The sequence below is a fragment of the Nyctereutes procyonoides genome, unplaced genomic scaffold, assembly GCF_905146905.1.
Source record: "Nyctereutes procyonoides isolate TBG_1078 unplaced genomic scaffold, NYPRO_anot_genome, whole genome shotgun sequence".
In the NCBI taxonomy this organism is placed as follows: Eukaryota; Metazoa; Chordata; class Mammalia; order Carnivora; family Canidae; genus Nyctereutes; species Nyctereutes procyonoides.
The window spans coordinates 42,211,869-42,229,894 of NW_026575049.1; the positions used below are offsets into that span (position 1 = coordinate 42,211,869).

At 43.7% G+C, this 18,026-nt stretch overlaps 1 protein-coding gene and 1 long non-coding RNA gene across 51 annotated transcripts in view; one reads left to right on the plus strand and one right to left on the minus strand.

The window, feature by feature from the left end:
* The window catches only part of MAP4K4 (mitogen-activated protein kinase kinase kinase kinase 4), a 189,537-nt gene extending 179,443 nt beyond the window's left edge, over nucleotides 1-10,094 (minus strand). For all 50 annotated transcript variants that reach the window (XM_055328835.1, XM_055328797.1, XM_055328846.1 and 47 more), the window contains exons 1-2: nucleotides 9,880-10,094; nucleotides 9,463-9,528 (exon numbers count right to left, since the gene is read on the minus strand). In XM_055328835.1, the coding sequence (XP_055184810.1) occupies nucleotides 9,463-9,528; nucleotides 9,880-9,936 (123 nt within the window). In that variant the 5' untranslated portion in view covers nucleotides 9,937-10,094. The remainder of the gene's footprint in view (nucleotides 1-9,462; nucleotides 9,529-9,879) is intronic.
* Nucleotides 10,095-10,982: 888 nt separating this feature from the next.
* The window catches only part of LOC129511309 (uncharacterized), a 78,178-nt gene continuing 71,134 nt past the window's right edge, over nucleotides 10,983-18,026 (plus strand). The window contains exon 1 of the long non-coding RNA XR_008664792.1: nucleotides 10,983-11,107. This is a non-coding gene — a long non-coding RNA (uncharacterized LOC129511309). The remainder of the gene's footprint in view (nucleotides 11,108-18,026) is intronic.

Below are 18,026 nucleotides of genomic sequence, written 5' to 3' on the forward strand. Positions count from 1 at the left end.
TAGCCCCTAGGCAGGAAAGGCCTCGGAGTATTCTTAGAGAAACTGACCCCAAAGAAAAGATCTACAGGTATTAATAAGTGGGACTCCCCACCCACGAGAACATACTGATCCCCACATGCTCTCCCTACACTGAAGTACCACCAATCAACAGCCTCCTGCTCATGGACACTGACCTTCCAATCACTTCCAGTACCTTCCTTTTAAATACCAGCAGAGTGACTAATCTTCAGACACTTAAAAGAAAATCTTTAGCATTAAACAGAGGCTAAAATAAACAAATAGGAAAAATAAAATCTGGGGAAAAAACAAAACGGAAAAAATGCAGAAGCACAAGAAAACAAAATCAACCTAACAACAAAAAAACCTATACTCAATACTTTCAGATAGATGACATAGCCACAAAAGATTACATGCAGTTAAAAACAAAGTAGGAAAAAGGGTTGCTCATATAAATTTAAAATGATAAAGTTAAAAGTATTAACAGAAATATTGAAATGTGTAAGTCAAAGACATCTCATAATAGAGCAAAAAGACCTCCCCCCAAAAAAAGTAGAGAAGATAAAAAAATAAATTGAAGAGATGACTAATAGAACTTCCAAAAAAAGAAAACAGAGAAGTTGGAGAGAAGAACAAAAATATTTCCCAGGGAAAAAAAGAATATCTCCAGATAAAAAGAACTAAGTACTCAAAACAGTGAATGACAATGAAAGATACTCATAAAAAACTAAGAATATCAAGAATAAGCAGAATATCCTAAAAGCTTCTCTAAAGAAGTTTGAAACAGGTCACACTCAAACAAAAGAGCAATGTCTTAAAATTCCAAGGGAAAAAAAGAGGGTTCAACCTAGAATACATTGTATGAGAATTACGTAAAAATCCAATGCAAAAGAAAGACATTTTCAGCCCTCCAAGGACTTCAAACCTTTACATGCCATATGCCATGCACCTTTCTTATAAAGCTACTAGAGAGGATCCCTGGGTGGCTCAGCGGTTTGGCGCCTGCCTTCGGCCCAGGGCGTGATCCTGGAGTCCCCAGATGGAATCCCACGTCAGGCTCCTTGCATGGAGCCTGCTTCTCCCTCTGCCTCTCTCTGTGTCTCTCATGAATGAATGAATGAAATCTTTACAAATAAATAAATAAAGCTACCAGAAGGTGTGCTTCAGGAAAATAAAGTAACAAATCCAGAAAGAAGACTATTGTATCCAGGAAACAGTTATGCACCAGGTCTAAGGGGCAACCATACCTGGGCAGCTCTGAGGTACCTCCTGGGAGAAAAAAAAGTGGAATAGGTTATCCGAAACAAAAAAATTATCTGACATATTGAAGTGTTTGGAAAAACTGTTGATAATAACCTAACTTTGCTGGGCATCTGATGTATCTTTTACAGGGTATTTCAGGGAGAAAGTAATCAATGGTATACAGAAAACTAAGCGAATCAAAAAATGTCAATATGAGGGGTAACTGATGTTTTAAAAAGGAAATACAATCATATTAGACTGCATGGTTCAGAAATAAATGGTTTTTACATAGTCACAATAATATAAACAATTATCATCTTAACCCAAAATTATGATATATGTACTCATTTAGAGGAGGAGGTGTATTTAAGAGCTAATCTTTGACTACTGCAGAAATTCAAAAACTGTAGTCCAAAACCATAACTACTGTTACAAAAAGTCAACAAACGCATAAAACTGATAACTGATGAAATAGCTACATGAGCATAAAATTTAAAAATAATGGCAGTAAATTTCAGAGATGGCAACTAAAAACTGAAAATAGACACGTCTTGGGAAGAGGAAAATTTCAAGATGTGATAAGAGAACTTCAGTATCGTTTGGCTGCAAACACATGCATTCATAACTGATGGTTAATAAGGCCCTATTTATCATAAGATGAAAATAAAGTGTTGCTTTTTTTTTAAGATTTATTTATTTATTTATTTATTTATTTATTTATTTATTTATTTATTTATGTGAGAGAGAGAGAGAGAGAGAGAGAGAGAGACACAAGAAGAAGAAGCAGGCTCCATGCCAGGAGCCTGACGCAGGACTTGATCCCGGGACTCCAAGATCGCACCCCGGGCCAAAGGCAGGCGCCAAACCACTGCGCCACCCAGGGATCCCTGAAGATAAAGTTTTTAAGTCATAATGTAAAAGTATGGGTTTTTCTCAAACTATTTAAATTTAACAGGATAAGTTGTCAGCAATGGGCCCTATCTGAGATAGTTACAATGCCCCAGGGCTCAAAGGCAAATTAAGCACAAAGCTGTGGTCAGCCTGTGCTTCAGGCTCCCTACTTCTCCAGGGTGGGGGAACACCTGCCAGGCTTGGACAATGACCATTCTCCAGCTTGCTGATGCAACAAATCAACCCTGGAGCTCAAGAAGAGCCCAGAATCAATCCTGCCCATTCACTGCTCCTCAAAGTGTGGTAGGCTGAGTAGGGTATACAAGGAGAGAATTTCAGAAACTGAGAATAACTGCAAAAACTTTTATAGCAATTTAACAATATAAGCTTAGGTCTTTTCATCCTAATAATAAAAAGACATAAGCTGGTATTTTGTATGTCTACTTTTTCATTTCGCTTTTCTAGTCATTTGTTTGTAACAAGCCCTCTGATGCTGAAGAAGTGCACTTGAAGTCTTAGCCAGTTCCATGCACTAGTGAATGCAAATATGCTGGGTGGAGGACCTACCAAGATAGAGACATTACTGGATTTACAGTGGATATAACATACTTGGCATTTTGGGTCCATCCCCATCCTTTCTGAGCTCCTTGAGGGTAAGGAAACTGCCTGCTTCCTTCACCCCTGTATGTATACCCAACATGCAGAATAGTGCCCAGGGCCCAACCTGGGCAAGAGCACAGTGAGAACTGTTAGTGGCATGAAACCAGCCCTGTATGATTAATCGTTTTGCTTTTGTCTCCCCAACTTAGTTCTAAGTTTCTCCTCATGCCACACAGATGTCAGAGTTTCCAAAAGTTCTAAAACTTCTCATTCTCTGTCCTTTCTTTTGAAATTCTGATAGAAAAAAACTGCTAAAAATTGCTTCCCAACACGGTGCCTCCCATCACTTCTATGAATAATACCAGCAGACTTTTATTACTGAACCAGCCTCCTAACAGAGAGTATATCATATTCTGTCCAGTGAATAGTCATATAGCATTATAAAACCTAAGAGCACATGGCTCCTACACTGGTCACTGACAGTACATCACCTGGCCTTCTCCATTCTCCTCCTAGCCATCCCTCCATGTGTCCAAAATATTTATCTTGATTCAACTCTGGTTTTATCATGTTATGACAACAAAATAACTGCCAACCAAGTCTTCAAAAAGCTAAATCAGCAGTTGGAATTCTCTACCCCTGATCATAAAGTAATTGGTCCCAAATTAAATATATTTTAATACCTTAACACGGGTGATCCACAGTAGTATTAAAAGAAACCAATTTGAATTCATAAAAAAATCTGTTTGTAGTAAATATTCAAAGCAATCGCATGCAAGTACAATCACCATCTGTGAATGTTTTTGAAGAACTGACTTCAAAAGCTAATACGGTGGACTAAAACTGAACTCTTAAAATTATCAGAAATTCGGGCAGCCCCAGTGGCGCAGCGGTTTAGTGCCGCCTGCCCCGGGGTGTGATCCTGGAGACCCGGGATCGAGTCCCACATCGGGCTCCCTGCATGGAGCCTGCTTCTCTATCTGCCCGTGTCTCTGCCTCTCTTTCGCTCTCTTTGAATAAATAAATAAATAAATAAATCTTAAAAAAAAATTATCAGAAATTCCAAATACGTACTGTTTGATTTTAAGAACTTACTGTGGAATAAGCCCTTGCCTCAAATATAGTCAACTGTCATGGGGTCTGCCCTTGCATGCAATCCATCATAGACCCATATTATAGGATGCGGAGAGAGCCTTCCAGTTATCACATATTAGTGCTGCCCTCTGGTCAACAGTTGTGCTTCAGTGTCTGGACAAACTGGGTCTGAAACAGTACACTTGTGCAGTTATTTAAATATTCTATTGCTGTCTACCAATCTTTAGAAATTAATGTAGAAAAATGAAAGCACTAATATATTAATGATAGGCAGCACAGGCATCATAAACTTAAAACAACTCAAGAGATGGAAAACATCTGATGCCCTAAAAGTAGGCAATCTCTCAGCTTAAGCAGCTAGCTGTTCACAACCAGATGACCAAGTATTTATTTACTAATAGAGAAGAAAAAAAAAAAAACCATGCATGAAATTCATGCGTCAAAGCATCAATCTCCAGTTAATAATATTTTCAGTTCCTTGGGAATGAAATCCCTTAAATGATTATTCCTTGGCTTACTAGCACACTTGTTCAGGATGTATTATTTCAAAAGTAGCACATATTACTTCAAAATCTTTGCCCTGCTAGTATCAGTCCACCAAATCTACACACACTGCACAAGAAGTAACCCCAGATAATGCTTTTGGATTAGCTCAATATGTAGAGATATACATATATCTAAAATTGGTAAAGAAAAAAAGGGCAAAGGGATCCCTGGGTGGCGCAGCAGTTTAGCACCTGCCTTTGGCCCAGGGCGCGATCCTGGAGACCCAGGATCGAATCCCACGTCAGGCTCCTGGTGCATGGAGCCTGCTTCTCCCTCTGCCTGTGTCTCTGCCTCTCTCTCTCTCTCTCTCTCTCTCTCTCTGACTATCATAAATAAAAAAAAAATTTTTTAAAGAAAAAAGGGCAAAAATACAAGTTTGCAGCTATGCAAATGAATTATTAGAAAGTTTCAGACAGTAAGAAATTTTAAAAACCATCATGAGTAAGATTTTATCTGGTAGTTGGATTTTCTATAAAGCTTTTATTTTGTGATTCTGTTTAATTGACGAAGTTTTGGAAATTTGGAGTTGATATTTTTTAAGGGAGCTACACACCAACATGTGTTCAATGGGGTTGGCTTCCTCCCACCTTACCCAAGCCCAGAATTCTTCTAGCATGAAGGAGCCCTATGTCTCAGAACAAGCCTGTACATGCCACTCCGTGGCAGTTGAATCCTTCTCGTAATGAAATCACTTAGTTCCTCAAAATTCATTTTGCCCCAGTGGATGTCTTATCTCCAGCTGAGAAAAAGAGAGGCTACACTTAAGGAATAACATTTAGAGAAACCCCTCACAAAAGTTTAAGTATTTGAGCCGAAATATTAGGCTAATGAATTTTTAAAGCCACACAATTTATACAGCACTCTATTGCTGAGCAATCGAAAGTAATTTTAGCACTTTCACAGATCCCAAGGTTCCTCCTAATCCAGTGGGCAAACAATGTACCCATTTAAAGGGCCACACCAAAGCCTCCGGAGAATGACTGAATTTAGCAGGCAGACTTCAACAAGGAAGAATGCCCAAGAGTCCAGCCCAACACCCTTCCTCTCCATCGTCACTGTTACTACCTTGGCCCGGCCTTTACCTCCTCTCTTCTAGACCATTGCCCTAGGCCAACCATCTCACCTGCTCCTTCCCCAAACATCAAGTGATCATGTTTCTTATTTCCAGGGATCCCTAATCCCAACAAAGTTTTCAATAACTCTTCAGTATTCATAGAATGACATCCCTCCTTAACTTTTTTTTTAATTTTTATTTTTTATTGGAGTTCAATTTGCCAACATATAGCATAACACCCAGTGCTCATCCCATCAAGTGCCCCCCTCAGTGCCCGTCACCCAGTCACCCCCACCCCCCCGCCCACCTCCCTTTCCACAACCCCTCATCCCTCCTTAACTTGAAGCAAATCACCTCTCTCCAGATACCCACTCCTTCCTAAACTTCCTGTCATACCCAAAGCAGTCACCCTCAGCCATTCTGTGACACACCCCCTCCCCCACTTCTTCAGTAAATGAAGGGGGACAGCCTTAGCACCATGCCTTATCCGGTGGCAAACTCCCAGTTTTGCTTCTGCTTACCATCTTTGGGCCCAGAGTACTCCCTCCTCAACTTCCAAAGTTTACAGCCTACCCTTCCTCCAAGGACAGGGATCAGACAGGGTCAAGATGCTCAATCCTCCACAAGAGTGGCATCCTTCCTGTGAGCAAGCCCTAACCCCAGACATTGCACCTGCCGGATTCTAAACTCCCCAACCTCCCCTCTCACTACCTACACTACACCTTTCCAGATGCAAGATTTTCCTTCTCCCAGTCAAGACATTTGGAACACCAGTCATTGTATGCTCACAAAATACAAAATAACAGGGTAACAGTAATCCCAAGGAAACAACAAAAATGGCCAAATAAATATTAAAAATAGTAAAACCTAATATAACACAAAAACAAAACTTATTTTTTCTCATTGTTTTTTAAGCACTGTTCCCCTTTGATGAAAATAATTAAAATTCACTAGATTTACTCAACATGCACAAGATCATCTTATAAATACTTCTTTTACAAATAGATGGTACTCTGAAGGAAACCTAAAGTGAAATTCACAATGTTTTTCTTGTTTTAATTTGTAAGTATCCTTCTCTGTGATCCCTCAGAAACCTAATGCAAAAAATAAATTTCTCTAAATAGAATATGGTGTTTCAACTCTTATTCCTTAACACAGTTATATACTGTTCAACATACTCAAATTATTTGCCAATTTGTTAGAGAAAATTTAAAAACCCTCAAAAAAAGCCACTTTCATAAAACCTATCAAAACCCAGAAAACTCCCTTTTTACTCATTCGCCTCATGTTAATATAACCTTCTCAAAATAAGCAACCACAATCACTAAAAAAATTAAAAGTTCATGGAAAAAAACAGAAACTAGAAAATATAACAATGAAACAAATTAGGGCTACAGGCTGTTTAGCTTAAAGGTATTTTACCTGAAGTTATGTTAAGAAAAAAGCTTCTTTATAAACAAGTTATCACAGATATTTTCTTAGGTGCTATTCACAGTTCTTTAGTAATAAAAACAAATGCTAGTATTATTAATCCAATCCCAAACCACCACATGCAAATCACCTCAACAAATGCTAAATAAATGACTCTGCATAATGTAAACCATTTGACACTGAAAGGGAGAAGCAAATGGAGATATTAACTGCTTCTCCTATTTCTACCATCTACCAAGACTGAACTTCCCAGTATCCGTTCATAAATATTCTGATAGTAAGAAAAAATGTATGAAAAAAATCAGGAAAACCTTAACATTGAATATGTGATACTAAGGAATTAACTTTTTAGGTGTGAGAAGGGCATTGCGATTATCTGAAAAACAAAAACGATACATGCTGAAATATTTATGGGTGAAATGGTATTTTACGCTTTACCTTAAAATACTAATGGAAGAAGACTATAGATGAAAGCAGATCAGTCAAGTACTGATTAACTGTTAAACTGAGTGATCTACTCTCTCTTCCTTGTGTATGCTTGCAATTTTCCAGAATAAAAAAAGAACTGCTGGTGAGCAAAATCTCAGGCACTATTCTGTGTGTGTATGCCACTCTTGCACAGATTTCTTAATTCGTTAGGTTTGCATAATTTGAGAATTTCTTCTCAACTGTACAGACTTTGTAGTCAGAGAGCTGTGTCACTGCCAGTATTCCAAATGCTTCCCAACTGCACCACTCAGCAAATCTATTTCAAATGCTTGGGAGAAGGAGGAGACGGAACCAAAGGAAATGAAGAGGGGAAAAAACTGAACAATGAACCTGCCCAAACTGTTACCATAAAGAACTCCCACCTCTTAAAGCCACTTAATTCATAGTCAGGTTTCACTCTTTCTTTCTTCTTATGGTTTAAAAGCAAGACTGTAGGCTTCTAGTTTACTTCATTGCCCTTCACATCCATCCATGCTGTCTGAGGAAGATACAAACAATCCAACTACTGTGTAACCAGGTCAAAAACAAGCTTTGGCTAACTTACTTGGAAGAGTACCCTCACCACTTAGATTTGGCCAGAAAAACTGGGTTAGAAAAAACCGACTGGGGCTTAAACAAACACTGGGGCTGGGGAGAATGTCTTAGAGCCAGTTACCAGGCCACTCAGTGAGTTGCAACACACTCTTTTCCAAAATTTTCCAAAGGCTTCCAAATTCAGTTGAGCCCAGCAGCCTGAGTTAACAGGGCTCCTTTTCAAATTCAAAAATCTGGCCGCAGCCCCAACAGTTAACCAACAAAACACATGCTAATTCACTTGAGATCACCTAAGAATACAGACTCAAGTTCAGACCACTGGCTGGTACACAGCCTGGTACAGAAGCCCAGGCCAGGGGAAGTCGGGGCTGGGGAGAGACGTTCAAGCGACAGATAAACCCTATTCATAAAGCGTTAAGAGAGACAATAGGATCCACACTTAATTTGGCCTAAGAAAATGTCTACAGTCAGCTTCCAAGCCCCCTCCCTCCATCTTCAATGAGACAATGACAGTTCTTCATGGTGAACCACAAAGCCTTGCTTCATAAGATATTTTCCTCTAGCCGGACCTTGTATCCACTCTAACAGCTAGAAAACACCCCCAGTGCAGATTACTTTTAGCAAACCTTTATTAATAAGAAATAAATCAGGACAGGGGAAATCTAACATTCCGTTTCAAATTTTCAAGGCCTGTGCCTCCATTACCTACAGCTCTTTCAAGAAGCTCTACAATGTGCACTGAACAAAACGAACGGCACTGTTAGTCACATCAGGTGTCAGCTACTCAGAGCAGACTCACAGTCTCCAGATTTGTTAGTTTCACTTGGGGGGTGGGGGGGGGGAGTCGGGATTAAACGAAAAAAAGAGAGAGAGAGAGAGAGAGAGAGAGGCCTAGGGTGGGTGTGAAATCCGGGCATCCTCTTGACTCCTCGCTCTCCCTCATCTCTGTTTCAATTACACACCTGTCAAACAGGTTATTCCTGGAATTCAGATTTTATAATCCTCATGCTGTAATCCTTCCTGCTCCTGGTGCCCAAACACACACCCCTCTCTGCTTCCCCAAAATATGTATGTATGCATCCGTAGAAGTCCCAGGTAACACCGGACTCCTCACCTTGAGCACTTGGCAAACATCAAAACGAGGCAACATGACGACAATTTCCAAGAAGGCCAAGGCAGTGGTTTAAGATAATCATAGGCCAGGCCTGCCTATACTCAATTTTAATTAACACACACAAACTCAAGAGGGCCGGAATTGGGGAAAACGAAAAGAATTAAAGTCGCCTTGACGGGGAGAAGAAAAAAAAAAAAAATGTTTTCCCGTTTTCCTGGAGAAAAGTGCATGCCTAAGAGTGTAGCTTATTTCCTTATCTCAAAGCCAGGAAACGAGCGAGGTCCTTTCAGGCCAGCCTGAATGTAAACTCTTGTTTAAAAACAAGAGGGACTGCAGGGCGAAACCCCTTTCCCAACTTCGGCCAAGCGGCGTGGCCTGCAGTCGGCGGCGTGTTTATCAGCCGTCTGCCCGTTCCCCCACCAGAAGTTTCAACGCGCCACGGGAAACAAAGACGGAGGCTCGCACCGACCTTATAGACTTGTCCGTAGGTGCCATTTCCAACCACTTCCACCAGCTCAAAAATCCCAGCAGGATCCTGGTGAAGAGGAGGGGAGGGAGGGAGGGGTGAGAATCTTAAAAGCAGCACAACAATGAATAAATAAAGCGGGGCGGCGGGAGAGAACGGGCGACGGCACACCCGGCGGGCTTCGCCCCGCGCGGTCCCCCAGCGCCCGAGGGCCGCGCCCGGGGCGCGGGGGCCGCGGGGGGTCGCGGGGGGTCGCGGAGGGTCGCGCCCCGCCGCCCCGCACTCGCCGCCGCAGGCAGACAAAGGGGCCGCCGCGCCCGAGCGCCCGAGCGCCCGAGCGCCCGAGCGCCCGGCGGGCAGGGCGCGGCCCCGGCTCCCCGCTCCCGGCGCGCCCGCGGGGGGCTCGTCGTGGCCACTCACCCGCAGGGAGGAGAGGTCGATGTCCACCAGACTTTTTGCAGGGGAGTCGTTCGCCATTTTCCCTTTTTGCCACCCAACGAAGCGGTACCAATGAGTCTCTCCGCCTGCCTATCTCTTTCCGCCGCAGGCCAGGCCGCCGACGGCGCCTCCTCGCACGGGAGCGGGCGGCCGGACTCCGCCCGGCGAGGCCGCGGGCAGCGGCGGCGGCGGCGGCGGCGGCGGCGGCGGCGGCGGCGGCGGGCTGGGGCTGTCGGCCGGCCCGGGCCGCGCGCGGAGGGCGGACGGAGCGTGCGCGGGGCGGCGGCGGCGCTCACACCATGGCGCGGGGCGGCCGTCAGGCCCCCGGGCGTCGCCCGCGCCTCAGGCCCCGCGCCCGCGCCCCGCGCCGCGCGCCTGGAGGACGGGCCCCGAGCGTGGGGCCGCGGCGCCGCCGAGAGTTGAGCGAGTGAGCGCGAGGCAGCGAGACAAAGATAACCCGGGGGGCGGGGGCGGGGGCGGGGGCGGGGGCGGAGGCGGGGAGGGAGGCGGGGAGGGAGGGGGCGGCGGCGGCGGCGGCGGCGGCGGCGGCGGCGGCGGCGGCGCGGGAGGAGGAGAAACGGGACACCGAAAATATATTCTGAGGAGAGAGAACACGGCTCCCCGCGCCCTCCCCGCAGGAAAAGCGAGCGGAAACGCTCCCAGCCCGAGCCCCGCCGGGGAGGGCGCGGGGCGAGCCGCCCGCGCGGCGTGAATATTCAGCAGGGGTGCGGCCCGAACAATGGCCGGCCGGCGGGCGGCGCGCACCAAGGCCGGGGCGGGGAGGAGGCGCCCCGGGACTCCCCCCGAGGTGCCGGCGCCGAGGAAACGCCCCATCTCGCGCTAACAATACACGGAGCCGCAGGGACGCGGCCCCCGGCCGCAGACGCGCTGAGGCGCACCGGCCCGGGCGTCGCGGGGACGCGAAGGGGGGGGGGTCGCCCCGGGCCCCCCGCCGGCGCGGGGCCCCCTTCCCCTCCCCCTTCCCCTCCCCCACCTCCGGATGGGTTCTCTACCCCCCCCCCGACCCTCATTTCCGGTTTCCTCACACGGTTCTCGTTTCCTATCTTGCAGGCGACATTTGTGACAGGCGTGTAGGTGCGGCGTCCCTTGAGCATCACCTGGCCGCGGGTCCCGAGGCTCTCCGTGGAAACCGAGCCCAGAACAATCCCCTCTGAGCGCCTGGCACTGTCTTCCTTACCGCACTCGGGAGGTGAGCCCTGTGTGGGGGGCCCCAAGTGCTAACTAACCCCCGTTTTGTGCCTACAGATCATTAAGGATCAATATAAACAGGCTTCTGCCAGCAACTTCGGAAGCTCGTCGGTAGGTGGGCAGTTTGATCCTGTTAAATAGGGATGAATATGGGATGTCTGTGCACCACCGGTCATTTTTATCACATCGCTCCACTGTACAAAAACTTTGAATGGCTCCGTGGGTTACCTCGCGGCAGGTTCTTTCTCCAACCTGCGTGCGTCAGAATCACCGGGAGGGATTGTAAAAGCGCCGATGGCTGACCCCCCACCTCCAGAGTCCAGCAGGTCTGCGAGAGTAGGCCCGAGAGTATGCATTTCTCACAAGCTGTCAGATGATGCAAATATTGCTGTTACAGGGATCACACTTGGAGAACAAGGGCCCTCCTTACAGGATGAAAATCTAAGGCCCTTCACAACTGGGCTTCACAGACACCAGCGTCGTCATCATCTAGCGGTTCTTGCTTAATGTACAGCACCCAATTTAACCTGTCTTGTACCCCTTGTGTATTAGTATCCACATTTTAAGGATGGGGAAACCAAAGCACTGAAACATGAGGAACGTGCCTAAATTCCTTAAAAGCACAGCCTGGAAGTGGAACAGGGATTATCACTGGGTCAGCCTACTCCAAAAATCCAAGACTCCCATTCATCCGAGTTAATCTTTTACCCAGGAAACGTTTAGCACTCTCCTGCCTCTCAACGGTTTGGTTTCCAAAATTTTCAACTATGAGAATCCCTTGTAAGGGACCCCTGGAATTCTTTGATTAGGAAAATCATAGTAACCAAAGTGTTGCTGCGAATGTAGTAGTACTTCTAAATGATTTTGTTTTTTTAATGTATTCACAGCAATGGCGTTATCTGTGAGGGTAAATCATTTACTCAGATTGGCGAGCATGTGAAATTTCAGGCCATGTTACTACTAATAGTATTTTAGTAGTATTTATTTTTTTTAAAGATTGTATTTATTTATTCATGAGAGACACAGAGAAAGAGGCAGAGACATAGGCAGAGGGAGAAGCAGGATCCATGCAGGGAGCCCAATGTGGGACTCAATCCCGGGACCCCAGGATCACGACCTGGGCTGAAGGCAGACGCTTAACTGCTGAGCCACTCAGGTGTCCCAAATATTTGTAATTAATAATAGATAACACATATTAGGCCCAGACAATGTGCTAAGTCCTTTATACACATTATTTCATTATTATTCATTAACCCCAAATGATAAGTACTCTTATTTTTCCCACTTTACACATTGAGAAACCAATGTATAAAGAAGATAATTGGAACACCTGGATGGCTCAGCGGTTGAGCATCTGCCTTGGGCTCAGGTCATGATCCTGGGGTCCTGGGATTGAGTCCCACATCGGGCTCCCCGCGGGGACCCGGCTTCTCCCTCTGCCTGTGTCTCTCATGAGTAAATAAATAAAAAATAAAAATAAAGAAGATAATTGACTTGTTTGTGCATAGCTGAACCCAATGCAGAAACTCAGTACACCCCCCCCCCACCATGTAAGCCAACCTCCCTCCACAGGTTCACTCATGGTTTTGAAGCCCACCTCAGACCATCCCCTTCTTCTTTGCCCAGCCAGATTCTCCATCATCTCAAGCTCAACTCAGAAACCAACTGTTCCTTCTCTTAAAAGCTTTCTCTGAATCGCTCTCTCCTAAACTGCTATTGTCCATGTCACCATTGTGACGGTTACTTCTCATTTTTAATTCAGGACCTTTCCTTGAAGTGCCTTACCCAGCACACGGCACTGGCTTAGCCATTGCCTGAGATATAAGGAAAATGAAGCCAGCTATTCTCAAAGAACTTACAATTTGATAATGGGTATGAGACAGTCTCATAAATATCTATAGTTAAAAGCAGATCATTATAAATTTTAGTTGTATAGGAAGAACATTAAACAGGTCTAGTGGACCTGGGTGACTCAGTCGATTAACTCCCCCTCTGCCACTCCCCATCCCCACACTCATATTCTCTCTCTCACTCTCTCTAAAATAAATAAAATCTTTAAAAATCATTTGGAAAGTATGCCAAATTTGAGGCAAAACTGCACTAGGTTTGAACCTAGTTCTATCAATTGTGCAACCTTCAACATGTTGCTTAAATTCTGAGCCTCCATTTCCTCTTCTGTCTATGAGATGAAGACTAGAGGTTAGAAGAGCCAGGAAGAGGAGGTCTCAGGAGCACAGCCCAGAGTAATAAGACCTGAAGAAAGGAGATACAAAGTTTCGGCCTGTAGACTCTTAAAACTCAGCTTCTGATGGGATGCCAGTCAGTATAGACAAGAGGGTAAAAGATTTGCTTGTGGCTTAGAGCTTTGTTCACACTTGGGAGGAACAGAGGAAAGGATACAAGTTGTTGAGTGGTGGTGACAAAGGAAGGTTTGGTTTTGGACTCCGTGAAAAGTTAACTTTTTAGGCACAAGCAGTGACACCCGCCCAGTTTGTAACTCTGCTTGAGATCTGAAGGTAGGGGCCATTTTCTCAATCAACAGTGCTATGTTAGTTCAGGCTATTATAACAAAATACTGTAAACTAGGGGGCTTAAATAACAGATTTATTTTCTCGCAATTCTGGAGCATAGAAATCCAAGATCAATGTTCCAGTTGATTTGGTTTCCCATGAGAGCTATCTCCCTGCCTTGCAAATGGCCACCTTTTCACTATTGTCCTCACATGGGTTTTCCTCAGTGCTACTATACAGAGAGGAAAAAACAAACAAACAAAAAACATCTGGTATCTCATCTTATAAGGACAACTACCCTGTTATTTTCTATCACGGTCCCACCTTTATGACCTTATAAATTTAACCTTAATTATTTATTATTTCCTTAGAGGCCCTATCTCCAAATGCAGGCACACTGGGACTTAGGGTTTCAACACATGGGGGACACAAACATTCAGTCCATAACAAGCCATGTGCAATACTAGTATCAGGAAGTAGACTTACATCATAGCCCTTGTCCTTAAGAATCTATTTGAGAACACAACATAAACCCACCCCAAAAGATAGGCAAGATAATAATTTGGAAAGTAAATGCTAATTTGGTATTTTAGGCTGGAGGGAAAGATAGTTTGCTAAGACAAAGAATGTGAAGTTGAAAAGACAAACTGGGCCAGAGAATTCAATTCAGAGAACCCCGTGAGATAAAGCTAGACAGCTTAGGTGGGACCAGAAGACCAAGCTAAGGCATAGGTGATGTGCACGTTACAAAGAGAAGCCAGATTATCAGGTCAAAGGAGAAACATCCTAGCCTTGAACTTCAAGAGCTCCCATGGCAGGTTAGATGCTTGTGTGTTCAGCAGGCCATGGGATATAAGTCTGCATCTTCCCAGGGTACAGTGGGCCAGTCGGCTATCATCTCACCCAGTCACAAAATCCTAAGGGAAGCTCAGTTATGCAATAAATCATCAGTGATAACCCCCATACACCCCTTTACTTATTTCCTAGTTTTTTCTTTGTTGCAAAAATATTGGTGGAAATTTTTAACCTCAGGAGGCAGGGCAAGGAGGGTAGCAAATCTGTGAAACTGGACTGAATGAATATAACTTAAGGGCTCAGAGTCAGTGAGGACTTAGGTCAACTGGAAATAAATGATGGGAATAGTGGTGAGTAGGAGGAATTGAGTCAAACAAAGGAAGCAATGGTGGAATGCATTTAGGAAAAATCTCAGGAAGGGGAAAGCCTAGGTTAGGGGTCAGAGATCTGAGTTCCCCTTCTCTGACGGACAAGGTGTTAAGCAAATGCTTACACTCTCTGCCCCTCAGTTTTCTAACACGTCAGGTTAGGGGGTTGATAGAAATGATTCAAAGATCCCCTTAGGACCTTAGAGACTCTAATTTATATAACCCTGGCCTCAGCTGTTTATACCTCTTAGCCAGAGTGGAAACGGATTGATATGAGCAACAGAAGCTAATGGAACACGTGGATGCCATAGATTTGGCAGCAAAGCTCAGCCCTTTAAAAAGCCATGGTAGAGCACTGGTAGAGAGGGTAAGAATCTTTTTTGACTGGCGTATCAGTTGAATTAAAAGGAAGTAAGTACTCTGGTGCACAACAGGATGGAAGGCGTGGGATGCTGAAGCAGATCAAATGGCAACAAAAGAAGAAGCTGACTAGAGGCGAGACAGACATCTTACCCTAGCAACCAGGGATGTTGATCCTGTCACTTCTGTGATAAGGGCGTTAGCTTAGCTCAGACCTCCCAAAAAGAGATCCTGACACAAAGATTTGGTGCAGGTACTTTATTTAAGAGATGATTGCAGGAAGCCCAAGTGAAGGAGACAGAAAAGTGAAACATGGAGATGAGCCACTGAGGAGTGTGTTAATGAGCAGGTTTTCACTCTGGGCAACTGGGCTAGCTTTAGCTAGAAAAAGAAAATGTAGGTTCCTCTTAGTTTATGTGTTCATGGAAAAGTTTTCTGTAAACATGTTTCAAAAAAACAGAACAGTATTTTAAACTCAGAGGAACTTACTCTTTATAGAAAACTTATTTGAAATGTTTTATGAAGGGGATTACTGTCTCTTAACTTATCCCTTTTATAAATTTGTATTTTGCATACATGGATTGCTTCATTGAGTTCCACTGTGAAAAGTTCTTTACCTGAAAAATCCCTAAGGGTCTCAAAAAGGAAGTCAGAGATAGTCCTAGCTTTAGAAATAAAGATGTGAGCCATAGGAAGTGGTTCTGAGAAGCTGGATGGGGATGGTGAATAGTTGTCAAGTATGTCTGATTTCAATAGATGTTTGGGTGAATGGAATCAGGTTGTGCCAATGGAAGGCCAAGGTAGGACTAGACTTTCCTGCTACCTGACGAGATAACAGGCTTTTATTTATACTTAATCACATATTTGTGTCCTAAGCCTGTATAGCAAAATCTCAGGAAGTGACTAGACCAATGGACCTCTCTTATGCTCAGCCATCTAATATGTCACAACTGAAACAGGGTCATGAGTTTGAATATGGTGCATCAGATCCTGGCCAATATGCATCAGAACCTCCATTGAAGAGGAGCTCAACTGTAATCAAGTTTATCCCTTTAAAAATGAATGAATTACAAGTCTCCATCGGTGATATGCAAGTTGGCCAGTCCTATTGATTTGCAGTTCTCAGTTGATTATAGTGATTCCACTCTCAAAAATCTTCTAAAATATGCTCTATAAATATAGATTAAGTGGTGCTCTACCCTTTACTTATTTCCTAGTTTTTAGGAAACTAGGATAAACTATGAACTAACTGCAAATGCCATATTTATGAATTACAAAATTTGAGGCCTTTCCTATTCTTTTGAATAATTAATTGTTATCTTTATCTTCTTGTCTATATATATTCTATATTTAGTGGCCAACTAATTTAGAAAATATCATCAGAACCAGATCAAGAAAAAAAAAAAAAAGAACCAGATCAAGAGACTGGCCATGAGTGACATGGATCACCTGGATTTGTCCTAATTCTTGGCTATAGACAGCTCCATGAGGTTAGTTGGGAGTGGAGACCCTGGTGTTGAGGAAAGGAAGTGCTGGACAAAGGTGTATCTGGATCAGCATAAAGTCTTTATAGCTCCTAGAAGTGCAGCTCAGAGTCACAAAAAGGAAAGACCACTTATTATCACAGAATTGCATCTCTTATTGTATTAGAACTTACCATTATTAGCTGCCTTCATGTATTCAGATTTATAATAGTACTTGTAGGGAAGTGCTATACAAAAATGATCTTTAGAATTCACAACTTAGCTTTTCAGTTATATAGAAAGGAGAAAATGCAGAGGAAGTGGGGCGCCAGTAGATGGCAAGAGGAATTGAAGAGGGAATGCTCTTGTATACAGCCACAACATAAGCCAACTTATAAATGTCACCACCCATTTTGAAATTTCCAGGAACTGGGAACAAGATAAACATTCAGAAGAGAGAACTAGGCCTAGGAAAAATTGAAAAGCTGTTTTTCATAACTTAATTCTTTTCACACATCAGACCTTAAGAAGGACGTTCTTTCTGCATAGCCATTTTACTCACAAAGTAGATGAAGAACTAGACTATGTGTTCTCTTTTACAAGAAGTGTTCCTTTGAGCCCTAGTGTTTTGAGGCAGTTCAGGGGCTGCCTGGATCCCCATTGAGGTCTAGGGAGTTACTAATAGGACAACTGAACTTGTTGCCTGCCCTCCCTGCCGTTATGGTTTGTAAATGGAGAATATGAGTAACACTTTATGAAGATAAGATTTCCATGGCTGAGAAAAGTTTGCAAATAACGAGCCAAGGTATACTTAGAACCAAGATTTCTATGATCACATAACACAGGTATCTGTTAGATAGATTTATGCTGAGTTCAAAACTAAACAGCACTTAAGGCATTTTTAAATCATGGCCATGAACTGAGTGGAAATGATATAGGAGTGGCAATCAGGAAACCAGATTCTGATTCTACCAGACTCTATACTGTCACCGCCCGGTGTCATGAGACCAAGTAGTCACTAACTGGTTCACTAATTATCAAATGCTTCACTTTCATACTGCCTGTTATACATAGATCTGAGAATTCTTGTCTACAAGTGTGAGCATGGGCTATTAGGGTCTATTTCATGGCCTGTTTTTTTGCTAAATAACCTACCTCCTATTTCTCACACAGCACAATGTGGAGAATTAATGAGCTTATCATTTTTAATTTCTCAGGGTCAGATCCAAAAGGATGACTGAAAAAATGAAAACATAGGCAGCCCGGGGGGCTCAGCAGTTTAGCGCCACCTTCGGCCCAGGGCGTGATCCTGGAGACCCGTGTCAGGCTACCTGCATGGAGCCTGCTTCTCTCTCTCTTTCTCTCTCTGTGTCTCTCATGAATAAATAAATAAAATCTTAAAAAAAAAAAATGAAAACAGTAGA